This window comes from Chelonoidis abingdonii, chromosome 13 (assembly GCF_003597395.2).
Source record: "Chelonoidis abingdonii isolate Lonesome George chromosome 13, CheloAbing_2.0, whole genome shotgun sequence".
NCBI lineage: Eukaryota > Metazoa > Chordata > Testudines > Testudinidae > Chelonoidis > Chelonoidis abingdonii.
This window is the reverse complement of record NC_133781.1, coordinates 930,364-950,928: the sequence shown is the minus strand read 5'-3', so window position 1 is coordinate 950,928 and position 20,565 is coordinate 930,364. Positions and strand designations below refer to the sequence as shown.

Here is a 20,565-nt window from a genome sequence, read left to right as displayed (position 1 = left end):
ACATGTCATAATATTAATTGCTTGGCACTTTACTTTTTTTCCAAAGCACCAAGCAAGCTTTTATTAAGGAATGTATTAAACACATTAGATGCATTAATTGGTGAAAGATTATGTCATTGTGATAGCGAGGAATGGAACCCAGGATCCTGTTTCCCAGTCTCCTTTTCTAACCCATACACAATACTGCCTGTGCCTAGATGTTTGCTGTGTACACATGTTTTAATCAATGGCATCCTTCATGGCGTGCACTTGCATTTCTACACTGTGCAATAATGAGAAGAAATATACTCTGTCAGATTCATTTAGGATTTTATATCATGCTGATCACTCAAGATAAACCTGAATAACACTCTTCTGAGGGACAAAAAATTGAAATTAATACCATTCCCCACCTCCGTAATTTTCATTCATCTCTGCTCTTCTTAGCTCTAGCCAGCACCAGTCTGACAACCACAGAAATACTATGAAAGATAATATTCCCCCATCAGTCATATATGGTCCCCATTAATACAGTATCCAAATACCTCTCAATCATCAACATATTTATCCTCAGAGCACCACTGTGAGGAGCTCAGTATTATTGCCTCTTTACAGATTGGGAACAGGAACACAGACAGATTGAGCGGTCCAAGTTCACAAGAGGAGTTTGTAGCAGAGCAGATAATGGATGCCATGTCTCTTTCATTGCATTCTAGTGTTCCTAAAACTTCACAATCCTCCCTTATGCTCCTAGGGGTATTTTCAACCTGTCTTAGAGCCTGAAATACTGAGGAAAAGTCTATTTGCATGAGACTCATTACTCAGGTTTTCAGATTCAACAGGTTGTTAGTCGCTATAAGGTTACAACTTAACAAGGTGTTTTCCAGACAGAACTTCCCATCGCACTGAAGTTTTCCTGTATAAATACCTAAGTCTGGGGGCTTCTAATAAAAATAAATTATGAGAGATATTCCCCCCACTGAAGAAAGTCCGCACAAGACCGAAATATCACTTTCATCCCATTTAAGTCCCATTCCTTGGGCCTGGGCTTGACTTGATTGTAAAGAAAATACAAGAGGTCAGTTCTGAATAATATCAAATGAAAGCAAAATAAATATTCATAGAGTGCCTTCAGATTTTATTTCTACTACGAGGCCTTTTGACAATCAGTGAGTTTCCAAGTCCCATGATGTAAAGAATTATTTGCCATTGACTTTCAAGCAATTTACACATCAAGAGATACAGAAGAGGTGCACAGGTCACACAAATTGGACTAGCATCTAGCCTTCAATAATCAGAGGCTTTCACTAAGGCCTCCGCTACTATAAGGAAACTGTTAAGCAATTGCTGGACTGGTGCTGCTCCAGTGATGGAAGCTGTAGTTTAGACAAGGCTCAGCTGTTTCCAACAGCGTTAGACCTGGCTTGTGTTAGAAAAGTTGCAATTGTTTAACTATATGGATTTACAATTGATCTTGTTAGACTAGAGCAAAACCCCAATGTAGATGTAGATGCATTCAGAGTAATCCTTATTTAAATTGGTTTGGCTTAAAGAAATTTACAAGTTCTTAGACCTGGTCATATTGCTTTCTCCCTGCTGACAGTCTTTGTCTACACTGACAGTTTTCTGAAAATCTCCCCTCATTGCACCCACCCCGGCGCCTGATCCAAAGCCCACTTAAGTCAACTGGAGTCTGTTTATTGATATGAAGGAGCTTTCTGCCCAATCTCACGGATCACAAATGTAGACCAACTACTGTTGCGTTTACTGCCATATTGTCTGGACCTGTTCTGGTCAGGGCTAGATGACCCGATCGTGAAAACACAAGCAGCTGCCTAGGCTAGCTAGCTAACTACCTAACTATTGCATTAATGCCATGCTCATCTTCATGGTTTCTGGCTGCTTTTTCTGTGAGGGACACCTGGGCAAGTCTTCAGTGAATTGTTTTGCAAGTTTCAGGGACACAGTTTAATGTAGGTGATTGTGGAGCAGACGGAAAAGAGGGGGAACACCCTCTCATTGAAGGCAACGTTAAAGGTAAACATGTGCTGCATGTTCTCAGCATTGTAGAACGACACTTCTTCCCCTTCGTAGTCTAGGTAAACCCGGACCTTACTGAGCCTCTCGCCGATGCAAAGCGGGGTGCGTTGAGGGGAGGTGACAGCCCAGTAGCGCCCTCCGTTTTGCTGCACTGCCCAGATCCCCTCCTCGGGGGAAAACTGAGTCAAACCTTTCCTCCTCACCGACTCCCTGGCCACCCCAAAAGCCCAGCCATCTGAGGCCCCCACTTCTACCTCCCAGTAATGCCTCCCTGACTTGAATCCTTCCAAAGCCAGGACCCGGGAGTTAGTGTCAAATCGCTTGGGGTTGTCAGGCAGCTCCTGTTTTCGGCATCCCATCCTCACACTCTTGAGATCTGTAGATAGGATGAGCAGCTGGTTGGCTGTATCAGGATCCAGAGTCAGGTCCTCTGTGGAGAATAATAAGAACAACAAAGTAGAATTACCAATGGAAGGAGAAACAATGCAAATCCCATACAAATGATTAGCAATTTTATATCTGCACTAGACACGTGATTTCATAGGTGCTGACTCCATGGGTCTTCAGGGCTGGAGCACCCACAACAAAAAACAGCAGCTGCTCTGCACTCACTGGCAGCCCCATGGGTCAGTGCCACCCACTTCCCACAGTGCCTCCTGCCTGCTGGCTCTCCCTCCCTCCCAGTGCCTCCTGCCTGCCCCAGATAAGCTGTTCTGCAGCATGCATACTTCCGGTTCCAAATGAGGTGTGTAGTTGACTGGTCAGTTCGCAACTCTGGTGTTTGTAACTCTGAGGTTCTACTGGATACCCATTAGAGGTATAATTTTTTCACATTTCTGACATAGCTATGCCAGTCAAACTTTCTAGACCAGACCTCAGTGTAAGTTTGGCAAAATCGGGACCTTAATTTGCTGTTTGAAATGCCTGAGGAACTAAGCCAGAGGGGATTGGATGAAACCAGTGTAAGCTAAAATCTCTGTGCTTTCCATTGCAAGCTGCAGGCTGGTGTGTGTAACAGGCAGAAAGCACCCAGCTTGACTTGTGCAGCCTCAGTGAGATAAACCATCTTTTGACTCTTGAACTGAGGGCTTGTCTACATTTGAAATGCTACAGCTGCAGCTGGGCCACTGTAGGGCTTCAGTGTAGACACTACCTATGCTAACGAGAGGAGTTCCCGTCAGCGTGGGTAATCTACCACCTCAAGAGGCAGCTAGGTCAACAAAAGCATTCTTCTGTTGATCTAGCACAGTCTACCTGGAGAATTAGGTTGACTTAACTTTGTCACTATGGGGTGTGGATTTTTTACACTCCTGAGCGACACAGCTGGGTCAACTTCACTTTTCAGTGTAGACCAACCCTAAGCCAACCACATCTGGAAACCATCGAGAGAGAAGAACATTTAAATTGTCAGTTTTCTTCCATGAAAACCTGTAGGTGCCGACTCCATGAGTGCTCCAGGGTGGAAAAAAATGGTGGGTTTAGCACCTACTAGCAACCCGCCAGTCAGCTGTTTTGAGAGCTCTGCTGATCAGCTGTTCAGCCATGGGCAGGAGGTGCTGGAGCGAGGGAGCAGAGTGGGGGCAGGAAGAGACAGAGCAAGGGTGGGGCCTTGAGAGAAAGGGTGGGTTGGGGGTGGGGCCTCAGGGCAGAGGGGGTTGGAGCACCCACCTGGAAAGAAGAAAGTTGGTACTTGCGCCAAACCCCTGTGTAAATTACAACCAAAATGTAAAGACTACATTCCTTTTACCTTTTTCACCTTTTCCCAGTTCATCCTGCAGAGTCTCTGAAAGAAGAAGAAAGTCAGTTATTGCCAATGCTGATATACCAGTGAAGATCAGTAAGGAACCTGCATTCAGAAGAATATTGCCACTTCAATGGGACTGCTCCTGTGGGTAAGTTCCCAGGACCATGACTAAGGGCTGGACAATCTTAACCTCAAGTAACATCACTAAGCGCAGATCTACACTTACAAAACCGCATCTTGCTTCAGCATAGCTACGTCCCTCAGGGGTGTGGAAATTCCACAGGGACACAGATCTATTGACCTAACCCCCAGTATAGACAGTGCTAGGGCAGGTCTACACTTAAAAAACTGCATCTACCGCAGCTCTACTGATGCAGCTGTTTAGGTGCTTAAGTGAAGATGCTCTGAAGCCGATGGGAGAGAGCTCTCCCATCGACAGGGCCGTCCTTAGGCATAGGCAACATAGGCAGCTGCATAGGGCACCTGAAAATTTGGGGCACCACTGGGTCTTAGTGTCCACCCTCTTGTTTTCCTATCTCTGTTCTGACCCTTCCTGCAGGCTCCCACAGATGGCTGCTCTAGCCTGGTGAGTCTTCCTTGGGAGGGAATCGTGAATAAAACCTCCAGCCTGCCAGACCTATTTAGCACAACATGTGAAACTGTTAAAGAGACAATTCAAGGGTAATAAAGCCATTAACAGGCATTTGCCACAGCCCAAGGTATATACTGACGAGGTTAAGAGTGGTAGTCTGTTGTCGTACCCAGCAAAAAAACCAAGAAGAGGCCTTCTGTGTCACGTCAAAGGGCTGGTCTACCACTGGGGTAAAACTCGATTTTAGATACGCAACTTCAAGCTAGTGAATAAGTAGCTGAAAGTCGATATCTAAATACGATTATCACCCGTCCTCAACCCACGTGGGAATGTCGATGTCCGTGCTCGCCATGTCCGCTTCCGAACTCATTGGGGTGTGGTGAGTTCCGGAATCGAAATATAAGCGCGCTCAGGATGATATATCCGTCAGATTAGACGCGATATATCGATCCCCGAGCAATCGATTTAACGCGCTGATAGCGGCGCATAGTCTAGACGTGGCTAAAGACTAACAAATTATTGGGGCATTAAGCTTTGTGGGCTAGAACCCATTTCATCAGATGTCCACCAAAGCTTATGCCAAATAAATTTATACTGTCAGTTCTGACTTTACTGACAAAAACATTGTGCATTAATGTAATATTTACACAGAACATGTCAGTCTAACAGGACCTTAGTTAAAATTTGCTTTAAAATATTTTCATTGTGTGAGCTGGTGAAGATTATAATCACATTTCTAAAAATGCTTGCATAGATTTTAGATGCCAATCATCTTTAGCCTTAAATGCATGGATCTTCAGACATCAGTTTTTAAATAAATCCTTCGAAGACCCCCTCACTAAAAATACACATTTTATATTATGGGATAAAAAAAAGTGCTTCCAAGTCTTCCTGTCCTTTCTGTCCATGCCCTTCACCATCTTCTCTCCCCACTCCCACTGAAGAGAGCCCTTAAAGGGACAACAGTCCTTCCCTTCAGATAGCTGGACAAAGAGTTCCCTTTCTTTACTTCGACCGATGAACTAGTTTTAAAGAACCCTCCAGAACAAATCATACCTTAGTAAGACACAAAATCCTGTATCCCTAAAATCTTTGGAAATATCTTTTAAATTTGTGAAATTTCATAACCATGGCTCTTGTTGGAGATCACACAAAGTAAATTACTGTTCTTTTTCTAAAGCAATGAACATTGTTATGAACACACTAAACCTCTCTGATTAATTTAAAATAATGTCTTTGTTTCAGTGAGTTAATATGTAGTAATATGGAATGCTGGTTAAGTTGAGTACATTAAAAATAAATTCAGCTTAGAAATACTGTTAAGAAAATGTAAAACAGAGAAGACTGCATCATGTATTCCATTATATGTAACGTTGTATTCAGCAGGACAGCTGACTCACTTACTACGAAGTTTTTGCAATAAATCTCTGACAAACTTCAGGCATATAAAAAACTGTGACTGACATTTTTATTCCCAGCTTTGATGTTTTTAATTAGGATTTTAATTAGGTACTTTCTTCATGTCCATTCTGCATGAGGGAGAGGGTATGGGAGTCTCTGCGGGGAACTGTGATTCTCCGCCACCATGAGGCAGGCCGGGCATCTCATTATCCTTTGCTGTCTCATCCCTCCTCCCCCTCCCCCAACAGGCTGTGAGCTTGGGCTGCCATCCGGCATAGGGGCGCCAGTTTAATAATACTGCGTAGGGCCCCATAAATCCTAAGGACGGCCCTGCCCATCGACATAGTTAATCCACCTCCCTGAGAGGTGGTAGTGATGTCAGTGGGAGAAGGTCTCCCATCAACATAGCACTATGTATGTGGGGGGTTAGGTCTGCATAAGTAAGGGTACCTCCAGACTACCTGTCGTATCGGCGGGTAGCTATTGATTTTTCCGGGATCGATATATTGGGTCTCATCTAGACGCGATATATCAATCCCCGAATGCACTTCTGTTGACTCCGGAACTCCAATGGAGCGAGCGGTGGTATCGGAGTCCACACGGGGAGCAGGGGACATCGATCCCGTGCCATGAGGACCCGAGGTAAATCAATCTAAGATACTTCGACTTCAGCTACGCTATTCACGTAGCTGAAGTTGCATATCTTAGATCGATAGCACCCCCCCAGTGTAGACCAGCCTTAAGTCACTTAAGGGTGGGAGGAATTCAGTATAGCCAACATGGGCAGCGTGTGATTCCCGCTTTTGGAGAGTCTGGGCACAAGCACACACGTACCATGGCCCTGCCCACCTGATCCATCCTGAGGCCCGCCTCCACTCAGCCTCCTTACCCTGAGATACCTCCCGTGCTCCACTCGCACTCCGCGCCAGGCCCTGCTCCCACTCAGCCCCTTCTCTCAAGGCCCTCCTCATCCCCTGCTAGCGCCTCTCCATCCCCTCCCTCGAAATCTTCCCATCCACCACTCACACCTCTCCATCTCTTGCCTGCCGCTTGATCCTTTCTGCCCACCTCCTTCCTGGAAAAGGGGGTGGACCACCATGGGGTCATGGGGCAAACCCCCAGTATTTTTTCCTGCCCTAAGCGAGCAACAGAGGGGGAAGAGGTGGGGAGAAGTGAGCAACAGGTTGGGGCAGAACCTCAGGGGAAGAGGTGGAGTGGGGAGAGAGTGGAGACCAGGCCCCACTCCCCACTTCTATGGAGCTTCACTTCCAGTGCTCCAAAGGTGGTGACTGGCTGGTGTGCCTCCAGCAGGATGACCTGCACCACATCCACGGCATTTCCACCCTGCATGGCTGGCCTTTCTTGAGGAGGCTTAGCCTTTGCTGGCCTCTTATACATGCCACCCAGGATGGCCAATCCCTAGCATTCAAAAATCATGAGTCAGCACCATCCCCCCAAAAATCATGAGATTGACTTAAAATATTAATACTTTTCTTATTAGTTTTCTGTCCTGTCTGATTTCTGAGACTTTAGGCTAAACTCTTGGGCCATGTTCTCAAGCTTTTCTGAGCAACCACATGATCTAGAAACATCCTTTTTAAAAACATGGCAGCAGAGATTCTTGAGAAATAGGCTGACTCTGGGAAGCTGGGGCTTTGAGCACAATGCCCAGTGTCAGCAGACTGGTGATAAAAATGACAAGCCTTGGCAACCTTGGGAACTCCACCTTGTTGCTTTCCACTTGAGAAGAGCCTGAATACTCAGCTGAGTCACCCTTAGCTAACAGACTGTTTTTGGCTGTCAATAATGAGTGAAAAATCATTGTAAACATTACCATTGCCAGTCACTTCTCAACTGGCCTTAATGTTTAATAGTTCTCTCAAATTCTGTTCCATGGATCAGTCTGTAGTCACAGAGCTCTGCAGAGCTTCTCTAATGTTATTGGGCCTTGTTCTTATTTTTGGTTCTTAGTTAAGCAAATTGTTCACTGAAGTCAGCAGGTGAAATTCCCCCTTCTGCAGAGGTCTAGGCACCACTTAAAACCGCAAAACCAGGCTTCAGTGGCAAAGACTCTTGGTTCAGGAGTGAATTTTATCTCATGAGATTTTCATCGAAGAAAGGCCCTGTTGTTTTTAGTTTCACACATTTGTCATGCTTTTGAAATCTCTTAGCACCATCTACTGGCTGTTCTTGGTTGGTGCAATGATCTGTTAACAAAAAGGCTAAACAAGACGTGCACAAAGAATCATTATCTTTTCCCTTGGGCACTGACCATATCAGTGACCTCTTTAGCACTAAAATCCATAGAAAACATTGCTGAAGACCAAGTAACTAGAGGTTTTGCTTCCACTCACCTTTGAATTTCTTTAACACTCCCTTGAGGACAACAGTCTTGAGAGAGAAATTGCTGATAGAGCTTTTCATATCAGAAGAGACAGGAACCGGTTTCCGAAACTTCAGACCATTGCTTCTGAAGAAAAAACGGAAAATATTCTATATTATGATGATGATCTGTAGAGCTGGTCCAATGCTCACAAGTATTGACCAAAGTATCCAATTTATTTTGTGTCAGCGTTTGAGGGTGAAATTCACCCCTCGGGCAGAAGGGCCAGCACAAATTTTAAGCCCCTCTTCTGTCTTCCGCCACAAAACTGGGCTAGTCAGATTGAAGTGGTGTTGATTAATAGAATTTCTCCAGCTATAGTGCTAGCTGAATATGTTCACTGAAAAAAAATGACAATATTCTGCAAATAACGAATTCAATGTGTAGTATTCATCAAGATCAACCTATCCACACACGCTCTATCTATCTCACTTATTTCTCAGAGGAGCATGTGTAGTAAACCATGGATTTAGCATGCCTGTCCTCACATCCTTTCCACTGCTTGGATGTGATCCATTGATGTCAATGGAAAGAATCCAATTAACTTAACTGGGCATTGAATTAATACCCTACCCTATCCTCATCCCATCAGCTCGTCATGGACAGATCCCCAACCACTCAGGGGACTAGGAGAAGCATGGACAGCACTGCAGAGATAGATGACTCCCTGCTCCTCCGGGCGGACTTGGGGATATGCCTGTGAGGAGAAGACACTCAAGTCCTTTCTGTTAATGTCTTGGGTTTGTTTTTAATTATTTATCGCCACAACTAGAGGACTCAACTCAGAGCTAAAGGACCAAACAGTCCAAGGAGACCAACCCTTCTTCTCATCCTTTGAGTGGGACCTACTCGAGTAATGTATAACATAGATTGAAACAGGAGAGGGAAATTTCCCCATGCCAGCCAAAGAGGAGGGGAGTGGACTGCTGACCCAAGCCAGAGAAAGGAGAGGGAGATGTCCCCTACTTTTAATTATAGGTAGCTCTTCTCATCAGCAGACTTCCAAGGACATCAGTATCATGATTCCCATTCACAAAGGGGGAAACTGAGGCTCAGATCAGGGAAGTGACTTGCCCATCATCCCCACCTGTAGTCACTGGCACAGCCAGGAATAGAACCCACATCTCCCGAAGCCCACAGTTGCCAATTTTCTCATGGTAAATAAGCACCCTGGCTTTCACAATAAACCAAAAATTAAGCTAATCCCTTTTCAAAACAAGGCCAAAACAAGCCAGTCCCTAAGAACCCCAACACTCTATGTGACTAGATCCTCCCAATGTGCAGTCTGGGACTGTGGTGGGCCCGCTGCTTGCTGGGAGCTGATTAAAAAAAAAAACAAGCAGCAGCAGCAATAAGATACAACAAGCTACAAGCCAAACAAGTTCAAGCCAAAAACTAGCCAACAAGCAACTCACAAGCCAATTAAGCCAAAAACAAGCCCGATTTCTGCATATTTTCTGTGGGTTTGGCATGTCTGCTGAAGCCCCATCTAATGCTTGAATCACTAGGCCAAACTGCCTCCTTTAAACAACAAGCAGGAGCCCAACTTCTTTGCGCCTGAGTCAGCTGGCACAGGTCAGCCGTAGGTTTTTCTTTGCCATGTGGGCATACCCTAAGAGACTCTAGAAGTCTCTAGCAGAGCAAGGACTTAACCCCAGAATTTCAAAGTCCTCCACTAGTGTCCTGGCCATTGTGCCATACTTCAGGGCAGGGTTATGTTACCTTGGTGGGGAAGGCTGTCACTGACTCTGGGTAAAATCCATCTCAGTGCCCAGGGCCTGCTGATGAAACTATGCAGCACTGGAGTCTCACGTCAAGGTTTTACGAGAATGGCCATCGAAGTCACTGTAAAGATGCCCAGTGACCTCAAAAAGGCCTTGGATCAGGCTATAAGTGGGGCTTAAGTGGTGATGCGCCGCACCATGTCTGAGCCACTGTGCCAAGCTGAATTTCATCCTAAGGGTTTAAATCAGTGGTCCTCAAACTTTTCAGGGCTGGGAGCAGGGCTACACCTTCCAGTGGAGGGTGGGGACATGGACAGGGGTAAGAAGTGAACAGGGGTAAGGAGGCCAAGGCTGGGGCCACCACTGGGGCTGTTCTGGGGCCAGGAATGGCTGGGGGCAGGGCTGGGGCCAGGAGCAGGGCCTGAGCAGAGCTGGAGGTGGAGTGGAGCTGGGTGGTGCTCCCCCACGGCTGCCCCTCCCCCACAAATGTTCCTCCACGCCCCACAGGTTGGGAACCACTGACATAAATGGTGCTCATGGGATACGTAAAAAGTGAGTTGCATGTTACACACATAAATAAAAACAGGACTCCATGGTTTTCAACCTGGTGCTTGATTGAGCTCCCTGGTAGAAAAAGGAGATCTGAGAGTTTCTAAATTTCCGCAGAAGAAGCTAGAAGGAGCCCAGGGTGTGTGTGGAGTGGCAGGTGCTCTTTTTGTCCCAGTGTGCCCAAGTGTATCTTATTATCTCTGAAGGGCTAACACTGACCGTTCAGCAGCACTCATGAGAAAAGCATGAGAGAGGGTAAAAATGCAGCTCCATACCTGTTCAAGATGCTCGTCACATCCTAGAAGTGGGGGAAAGAAAGAGAAACTCCCTTGCATTCATGTTACTCACTGGACAGGGTGTGTGCTTCATTCCAACCCATTCTGTAGGCTACCCACCAAGCACAAGCCTATGAGTGCTGCTGTGTATGAGTCCTTATCCTTAACTTCAAACTTGTGCTTTTAGTTCTGAAAGACCATGGTTCAATCCCCATCATGGTCAAAATCAAGTCCCTACACTCTGGTGCTTTCTTTTTGCTGGTGGGTGCTCCATCCTTGCTCTGCCCTGAGTCCCCACTCCTGCTCGGCCTCTTCCCTCAAAGCCATCCATCCACTCCGTCTCCATCAGCCCTTGCTCTGCCCCTCCCCCAAGGCTGCCCCCGCCCATCCACCACTTGCTCTTCTCTGTCCTCTCCCCAAGCACCTCTCACCAACTCCTCCTCACCTCCTCCCCTGACACTCCTCCCACCCGCTTGCCACTCGCTCCTCTCCATTCCTCACCCAAGTGCCTCCTGCCCTGCTGCTTGCCCCTTTCTGCCCCCTCCTCCCTTAAGGGTGAGTGATGGGGGGCAAGGAAGTGGAGAGGGCCCCCCCGGGGAAGAGGTGCAGCACAGGTAGGGCCACGGGAAAAGAGGCCGAGTGCTGGTGGGACCACGGACCATGGGTTCTGAGCACTCCCTATTTTTTTCTGTGGGGGCTTGAGCCCCAGAGCACCCGCTGAGTCAGTGCCTATGCCTACACTGACATTCCCCACACTGATAATTCCAGATAAGACATTCCCCTCATTCCTTACATTTTATAATTGCTGAGGGCCAGATACGCATCCTGTGTGTATATCAGCACAGGTGACTTCAATAGATCTGTGCCGATTTTCAACCAGCTGAGGATTTGGCCTTATGGATGAAATGGACCCTTGTGCATAGGGCCCAACCCAAGATACTACTGAAATCCTCCAACCAGTTCTTCAGTGGAGGGTTGTGGTTTGGGCAAAATGTCACTGAAGCTAAGGGAGAATGTCAAATACCTGCAAAATACACATAACCTCGTTTATTGCAGCCCCCTCACACACACCTAAAACGTAGGGATATGCAAGTTTGCCCAGGAATTAGAACCATATGGGGTGGTTACTGGGTGATGGTGTGTGGGTGAACCACACAGGAACAGGCTGGAAGAGATACTACAGATACACCCTGGACAATCACGTTGTGGTGCTAGCTAAAGGAGGCATGGAGATATGAGTAAAGATACAATCATCTATTGTTTGTGTCCTCCTGTGTTCAGGACTTGTAAATGAACTAGATTGCATGAAAGGTCTCTGACTCCACCACTAATTTCTCCTCCCAGCTGGAACAACCCACAAGGCCACGAATGTTTTAGCTAGCTGCTTGGGCTAAAAGAAATAACATGGAGTGGCAGGGATGAATTTCCCTATAATGCACTCTCTTTTGTGTACCAATCCCAATAGTTTTGAATGCAGCAATGATTCAGAAGTAGAGCTGGTTGGACGTTTCAAATCAAAATTCCCATCCACGCCCCACACCCAGCCATTCATTTTTATTTATGCATCTATTTGGTGGGGGGTAATGGCCACCATTATTGAGGTGTCTTATTTTTGTGATGCTGATGGGTAAAGGCCTTCTCCTTCCATGCCCAAGAGCTTATGGCCCCAGCCTTACCTTGAGCAACTCAAGCACTGGCTGTTGGATTTTCTCTTTCAAGTCTGTTATCAGTTGGTTGAGGAGTGAAATCTCCTTGGAGAGCTCGGTGAGGTTCTCATTCTGCTTCTTGGTGATGCCCTTCTCCATCTTCTCCAGCTGGCCCAGGAGGAGATGCTCCTGGTCGTGCAGAAACTGGCGCAGACCCTCAAATTCAGAGATGAGCATCTGCCGCTCCAACTCTATAGTTTTCTTCAACAAAAATAAATGACCAGGTAGAGGGCAAGTCAGTAAAGTCATTTGATGGATTGTATGTCACTGAATGCAATGGCAGCATGAAGTAGTGAATAGAGCTGGCCAGAAAATTTTGCTGAAACAGATTTCCACTGACAAATACCAATTAAACCAAAACACCCAAATTTCCATAGATTCTGGTGCCAGAAGGGACTGTTGAGATCATCTAATGTGACCTCCTGAATAACACAGGATTTAGAACTCATCCACCAGAAAGAATTCCTTTTGTTACTAGAGCATATCTTAAATAAATTAGCCTTCCCACTTTTTACCTGCCTTAAGGGCAAGCAACGGGGGGAGGGGGCAAAGAGGAGCAAGCAGGGGGCAGGATCTCAAGAGGATGAGGTGGTGCAAGGGTGGGGTCTCGGGGGAAGAGATGTCACAGGGCAGGGTCTTAGGGAGAAGAAGTGGTGCGGGAATGGGGCCCAGAGCTGGTGCAAGGATGTTTTGCGCCCTAGGCGAAACTTCCACCTAGTGCCCTCCCCTGTCCCTGAGCCCCCACCCTGAGGCGCCCCCTGCGGCAGCTCACCCCTGCTCCACCTCCACCCCAAGCATGCTGTCACTGCTTCACTTCTCTCGCCTCCCAGGCTTGCAGTGCCTAAGCTGATTGGTGCCACAAGCCTGGGAGGCGGGAGAAGTGAAGCAGCCATGGCGTACTTGGGGAGGGGGCGGGGCTGGAGTGAGCTGGGGCTGGGAGTTCCCCTGTGTGCCACCCCCCCCACACACACTTGCTGCAAGCGGCCTTCCCTGCACTGCCCTGCCCCAGCTCCCTTCGCCTAAATGCCAGCAGCGACTGGGGCGGCTGAAGATCTGGCCACCGCAGTCGCTGCCGAAGAAAATGGTGCCCCCCAAATCCTAGTGTCCTAGGCGACCGCCTAGGTAGCCTAAATGGTTGCACCGGCCCTGATAGGGCCTCTGGGGGAAAAGGCCACACAGAGGCAGGGCCTCAGGGAAGGGGCAGAGTGAGGGGCAGGACTATGGTTCAGGCACCGGTGCCCCCCCTCCACACTTCTTGGAAGCTTCCAGCACTCCTGCCTCAGGGTCTGATCCTAAACCCGTTACAGTCAATGGGAGTCTTTCCATGCATTTCAGTCGGCTTTGGCTTTTGTCTTTCTAGGCCTCTGTTCTCCATCTGTAAAATGGGGATAGTAGCACAGCCCTGCCTTACAGGAATATGGTGAGGATGACAACATTAAAGACTGTGAGGTGCTTAGATATTATGGTAATGGTGGGCTGATAAGAACTTCAGATTACCTATAAACTTGTGAAGAACATGAATGAATTTCCGCCTTATGCCATCTCTGAACTATAAATAAATTCACACAACCAGTTAGTTACATTCTCATTTAACCCAGCTGCAGCCAACTAACTACATATTGACTACATCATTTATATATTGAGGGTGCATTTCAAGGCCCAAAGAGCTTAAAAACTAAGCCCTGGTCTATATTACAGAGTTAGGTCAACGCAAGGCAGCTTGCGTCAACTCCACTCAGTGAGTGTCTACACTAAAATTTCGCTGTCGCTGACATAACTCACCCACTACACTGACTTAATAACTCCACCTCCACAAGAGGTGTAGAGTCAATGTGGATGTAGTTAGGTCAACACAGTGTCAGTGTAGACACTGCATTGCTTACATCGACTGTTACTGACCTTCAGAAGCCGCTGCACAGTAACAGTACAATCGGCGCAAGCGATCCCAGTGAGGACATGCACCACCGACACAAGCAGCAGAGTGTAAACACACCCAAGTGATGTAATTACTGCAGCGACTGTACACTGATGTAAGTTAGCCAACTTCATTTTGTAGTGTAGACGTGCCCTAAGAGGCAAAATGGAAAAGGTGGATGGATGAGACCAGCAAAAGGGGAGGGAGTGACAGGATGACAAATTTGTGTGTGCCTTTCTGTACCCGTCCAGAAGAGGGGAGTTTTGAGAAGGGACGTGTGGTGATGGCTCTACAGATGTTGATGGGGCCCTTCTGCTACTTTAAGGAGACAGTGCAAAGACTAGGGCCTGTGGCCACAGGTGCCACCTTCCTCCTGTCCCCGGGGTGCTGAACCCCCACTCCATTCCTTCCCCAAGCCCTACCCCTGCCTCGCTTCTTCCTGCCCAGTTCCACCCCTTCCCCTGAGTGGGCCCCATCCCCACTCCTCCCCCTGGGGCATCCTCCCGGGGCAGGGACTTTTAGTTGTGTGTTAGGACAGTGCCTAGCACAATGGAGTCTTGGTCCATGACAGGGGCTCCTAGGGACTGTAATAATAAAAATAATAATCAATAATTAATAATAGCAAGATAATAAACAGGAAGGGGAAGGGCAACAAACTTTAGCTTTGAAGAAATGACATGGAACAGGCACTAGATAGCTGCAGAGGATAAGGAATGGAATGTATTGCTTTAATGCAATGTATAGTCAAAAACGTCCCTTAGGTTCTTTCTCTTCTTTCACCTAGATTTGGGCTGCATGAATTTTCCAAGTTAAATCTGGATTCCCCCCCCCCCCACCCCCCCGCCATTTATTTTCTCTAAATCAAGCATTTATGTTCCACTCCCTTGTGACATCCTCCGTTCACACCCCATCTTCCCTCAATCTTGAATCAGGCAAGCTGATATAATACTAAGCAGGGGAAACTGTAAATCTGTGTAGAAGTTTGCATGGCACTCAGGTCTCTGAGAATGATCAGGATACATGAGGCTCAATCCAGGCCTGTGGTGATTTGCATAGCTCTCACCAAAGTTACACAGGTTCAACGCCTCTGTATTTGCTCAGCACCAGAGGAGCTTTTCAAGTTATCAACAGCTCCCCTTTCCTTCTACCAAGACAACAGCTGGTGATCCAGCGGGAGGCCAGAGCCAGCAGTCAATAAAAGTTGACTTAAATAGTATTTTGCACTGCTTGCTATGTAGTTGTGTGGCACTTTAACTAGACAAGAACTACCTTACTTTTGCACTGGAAAATCTCTCTGTTGTTGCTACTGCCCTAAATTCTCAAATGCAATCGATGATTTTTTTGGGAGGAGGGTGTTCCATTTTGAAAAGCCCTGTTTGAGACACCACAAAGAGTCGAGGATTTCAGAAAGTGCTGAGTTCACATCCTCTGAAAACTAAGCCCCTTTAACTCACACTAGAAATGAGACACACATTTTTGACCGGGTAATTAACCTTTGGACTCCTCCCGCAGGCATGTGATCAGTGCTTAATTTTGTAATGAAAGAGGTGCCAGGGCTCAAGCAATTTTCTTACAAATCCAGACTAACACGGCTACCCCTCTGATACTTTCTTACATTCATAACTGAAGCAACAAGCCCAGAAGTGCTGGGGTTATGAACTACCAAGGCAATAAGTGTCGGGGCTTGGCACTGGCACAAATTAAGTACCAGATATGGTGGCTTCTCCATCCCTGAAGTCTTTAAATAGAGATTGGCTGTCTTTCTAGAAGCCATACTTTGGCGCAAACTGGGAAGATGGGCTTGTTGCAGAAATTACTGGGTGGAGGTCTCTGGGTCTGTTATGCAGGAGGTCAGACTGGTCTCTAAAATCTAGGGCTCCATGGCTCTAAGGTGTCTTAAATAGGGCAAGGGCACCAAAAAAGTGTGTGTAGGGGGGGAAGCATCAAAAATCACAAGTTCCTTTTCAGATTTTAGGCCAGTTTTAGTATGTCTATGACACATATCTCCATAATAACCCACTGGGAATCAGGAGCAGCAGAAGCGCCTGTGAAAGTAGAAAGAATTATATTATAAAAATAAGAATGGATTACAGAAATGCTGTATGTACCTTTAAGCAGAAATAAGAAATGTTGAAATACAGGTGTCAGGAAAAGAAACATTAGACATACATAAACAATGAGTCCACTTAAGCTAATGGTGAAACGTTAACAGAAGATCAGTAATAGTTAGTAAGGAAATTAACTATGCATGTCTAGCCCAGGTAAACTTATCAGATTCTGCTTCCTTTGTTATCTTGTTAAGTTCTCACTCTTTTATCTGTATAAATAAGATAGTCTGTGTCTTGCATGGTGCCAGAAGTGGCGCCAGGGTTTTTGGTACCCTCGGCGGGGGTCATCCCGCACTCCTGGTCTTCGGGGCACTTTGGTGGCGGGTCCCGGAACGGGTGAAGGACCCACCGCAGAAATGCCGCCAAAGACTTGGAGTGCGGAAGGACCGCCCGCCGCCAAATTGCTGCCTAGGGTGGCAAAATGCCGCCCCCCCAAATCCTAGCATCCTAGGCGACCGCCTAGGTCGCCTAAATGGAAGCGCCGGCCCTGCATGGGGCTCACATTATCTGGGTGTTATTAGCAGAGTGCTGTGCTAATAAAACAGAGTGGTCTGACAGACTGTGAGTCCTGAGTCTAACTTTGACACGCTCTAAAAGTGGTGGAGGGCTACAGGTGCCTGAATCGCGGCTGTGCCCCCTGCTGCCTGCCACTCCCCAAGGCACCACCCCTGCACTGCCCCTTCTCCCTGAGCCCCTTCATGCCACCAATTCCCCCAAGGCTCAGCCTTGCACTGCCCCTTCCCCCAAGATCCTGCCCCTCGCTGGCTCCTCTCTGCCCCCTCCTGCCGTCGCTCACCCTTACGGCCAGTAAAAAGTGTGGGGCTATGGCCCCCTGGTCCCATCTGTTCCAGCACCCCTGATGGGAATGCAGTGTTACACACTAAGAAGACTCAAGTTTACCACCGTGCAGACATAAATGTCAATAAGAGTTAGGCTCCTAATTCATTGCTATCTTGTCATTAATAGCAGGCACCCACCAGTAGCTCTTGGCTTTTCTTATCATCCTTTGATTTAAATTCCAGCAATTCTTGTCTCTCTTTCTTCAGGAAATCCAAACGGCTCTTAATTTGTTCCTAGATACAAGAGGAAACATTCTATTTGATTATTATTATTTGTTTTTGTTGGGGTCTTATTGTGTTGGTGTATTTTGTTCTCAGTGCATAGAGACAACACAACAGAAAAAACTCAGGGTTACTCACACAAACACATTCATACAAATGAAACAATTGTATTTGCACACAAAAAGAGGCAGACTTATGCATACATACAAACAGACAGACAGACACACACAGAGAAGGAGCGCAGTCATATATGTGCATGCATACACACACACACACACACACACACACACACATGCACACACAGAAGAAACTCTCACACACATATGCACTCATATATACATGAGAGGACATTCTCATACACACAATACTGCTGCATTTATCAGCTGTAAATTCCATTTTAATCATCTTCACTGAAGACATAAACAGAAAATTTAGCCCCGGCTCAGGAGAATCAGTGTCTGCAAAAGACCTTATTCACTCTTGGGAATTCTCCCTTGCCAAAAATAGATCGGGAGACTCTCGTTCATTTAACCTTTTGTTTTCTAACAAGGCAACTGAGTAAGTAAGTGTTTGCAGCCTCAGAGAGACCGGTAGTTTATGATGTTTCAGCTCCCCACAGAAGACTGCTCTGTGGAAAACTTCTGAACTAGGTGATTGCCATGTGCTTTCCAGACCACTGTAGCCCTTTCAGGAGGCTGATTTTTCTTGCACTGCTCCCAAGTTTCACCTCACTTAAAAACGACTTGCTTACAAAATCAGACCTAAAAATACAAAAGTGTCACAGCCTCACTATTACTGAACAATTGCTGCCTTTCTCATTTTTACCATATGATTATAAAATGAATAGACTGGAATACAAATATTGTACTGACATTTCAATGTACAGTATATACAGCAGTATAAACAGGTCACTGTCTGCAGGAAATTTTAGTTTGCACTGACTTCGCAAGTGCTTTTTATGTAGCCTGTTGTAAAACTAGATAAATAGCTAGACAGTTGATGTACCCCTTGGAAGACCTCTGCATACCCCCAGGGGTTTGTGTACTCCTGGCTGAGAACCACTGGTGTAGTTGGATAGACACAGTGGGGAATGTAGATGATAGAGGGGGGAGAGGGAGACTTAATAAATACAAACATAGATAGAAATACAGATCTGATGATAGATAGACAGACAGACAGATACCTTGTACTCCTGGGCAGCCTCTTCTACAGGCACCACAGTGTGAGGCCGGTGCTCCCGGGATCTGTCACACACCACGCAGATTGACCTCTGATCATCCCTGCAGAAGAGTTTGAATGCTTCCCTGTGTTTCTCACAGAGCCCCTCCTCCAGAGCCTCTTTCGCCCCAGGTACTGCAAACTGGCTGATGATCTCGCACATATTGGCCAGCTGCCTGTTGGGCCTGAAGTTCTTCTGCTGGAAGATCTCCCGGCACTGAGGGCAGGCGAAATCCATCTCCAGACCTCTCCAGCTCTTGGTGATGCAGGCTCGGCAAAAGTTGTGGCCGCATTCTATGGACACAGGGTCTTTGAAGAACTCCAAGCAGACCGAACAAGTCGCTTCATCTTGGAGGTTCCCGGGGAGGAAGACAGCAGCCATGGCTCTTTCCCCTGAGAGCAGGAACTGATTTCACTTTAATGCATGCTTGGCACTGAATCGGATGTGGGTGTTCCCATTCTGAGACCAGCTGGTGTCACAGGGTCATATCTGCAGTGTCAAATTTCTTAAACTGGTAATGAGTCATTCATCAGGGCTGCAGCCAGCAGAGGAGACTCAGATGGAAAACATAGGCAGAGAGGTGCCCAATCCCCGCAAACTCCAGATCCATGTTCTGGATCTGGGCTTGATCATTCTTAGCAATAGGAGGTTGGAAGAGCATGAGATGCCACTCCAGATCTGAATTCCAGAGCTAGATCTAGAGCTGAATGTCATCGCTCCCTAGTGGGCCCAGCACAAAACTCTGGAGCTGAATTCTGGATCTGTACTTCATAGCTCTTACAGGCCTCCATTCAGGATCTCACCTGAGTGGCTGCTTAAAACCCATTGACTTCAGTGCTTAAGTGCTTTGCTGATTAAGGATGCTTTCTTGAACTGCAGCTATGACAAATGTAAGCAGGGTCTGAATGAGCTCTCCCCTGTTATCTAGTGATGAACTGTGGAAGAGGACTTCAGGAGTTGCTCTCCCTTGCACTGTCTCACCCATCCTGCCTTGGTGCTTAGCATGATGGGATTGCTTTGCACAAGCAGAGTGCCTGAGGGTTCAGTCCTGGGGCCAGTTTTGTTCAACATCTTTATTAATGTTATGGACGACGGGATGAATTGCATCCTCAGCAAGTTTGCAGACGACACTGGGCTGCAGGGAGAGGTAGATATGCTGGAAGGTAGCAATAGGGTCCAGAGTGACCCAGACAAATTGGAGGATTGGGCCAAAAGAAATCAGCAAGGACAAGTGCAGAGTCCTGCACTTAGGTTGGAAGAATCCCATGCACCACTATAGGCTGGGGACTGACTGGCTAAGCAGCAGTTCTGCAAAAAAAGACTTGGGGATTACAGTGGATGAGAAGCTGGATATGAGTCAGCATTGTGCCCTTGTTGCCAAGAAGGCTAATGGCATATTGGGCTTCATTAGTAGGAGCATTGCCAGCAGATCGAGGGAAGTAATTATTCAGAAAGGATGTGAACAAATTAGAGAGTCCAGCGGAGGGCAATGAAAACAATCAGGGGGTAGGGACACATGACTTATGAGGAGAGGCTGCGGGAACTGGGCTTGTTTAGTCTGCAGAAGAGAAGAGTGAAGGGAATTTGACAGCAGCCTTCAACTACCTGAAGGGAGGTTCCAAAGAGAAGGGAGCTTGGCTGTTCTCAGTGGTGGCAGATGACAGAACAAGAAGCAATGGTCTCAAGTTGCAGTGGGGGAGGTCTAGGCTGGATATTAGGAAACACTGGAATGGGTTACTTAGGGAAGTGGTGAGACCTCTATCCTTAGAGGTTTTTAAGATCCAGCTTGACATAGACCTGGCTGGGATGATTTGGTTGGTGTTGGTCCTGCTTCGAGCAGGGGATTGAACTCGATGAACTCCTGAGGTC

General features: G+C 46.9%; 1 protein-coding gene across 1 annotated transcript; it reads right to left on the bottom strand.

The window, feature by feature from the left end:
• Positions 1-1,117: 1,117 nt before the first annotated feature.
• TRIM7 (tripartite motif containing 7) lies at positions 1,118-19,122 on the bottom strand. Its single transcript, XM_032772818.2, has 7 exons — positions 18,661-19,122; positions 17,394-17,489; positions 12,364-12,594; positions 10,688-10,710; positions 8,111-8,226; positions 3,767-3,802; positions 1,118-2,449 (listed from the first exon to the last, which is right to left on the bottom strand). The coding sequence occupies exons 1-7, from the start codon at positions 19,075-19,077 to the stop codon at positions 1,935-1,937; spliced, it is 1,434 nt and encodes a 477-aa protein (XP_032628709.1). The 5' UTR covers positions 19,078-19,122; the 3' UTR covers positions 1,118-1,934.
• Between the last annotated feature and the right edge of the window lie 1,443 nt (positions 19,123-20,565).

Excerpts from the sequence above, each read along its gene's own strand:
- TRIM7 (XM_032772818.2), bottom strand. The coding sequence starts at position 19,077 with ATGGCTGCTGTCTTCCTCCCCGGGAACCTCCAAGATGAAGCGACTTGT. Across the intron at positions 12,595-17,393 it reads AGAAAAGCCAAGAGCTACTG|AAAACTATAGAGTTGGAGCG; the intron begins GTGGGTGCCTGC and ends TTTTTGTTGAAG. Across the intron at positions 2,450-3,766 it reads ACTGGGAAAAGGTGAAAAAG|AGGACCTGACTCTGGATCCT; the intron begins GTAAAAGGAATG and ends TATTCTCCACAG.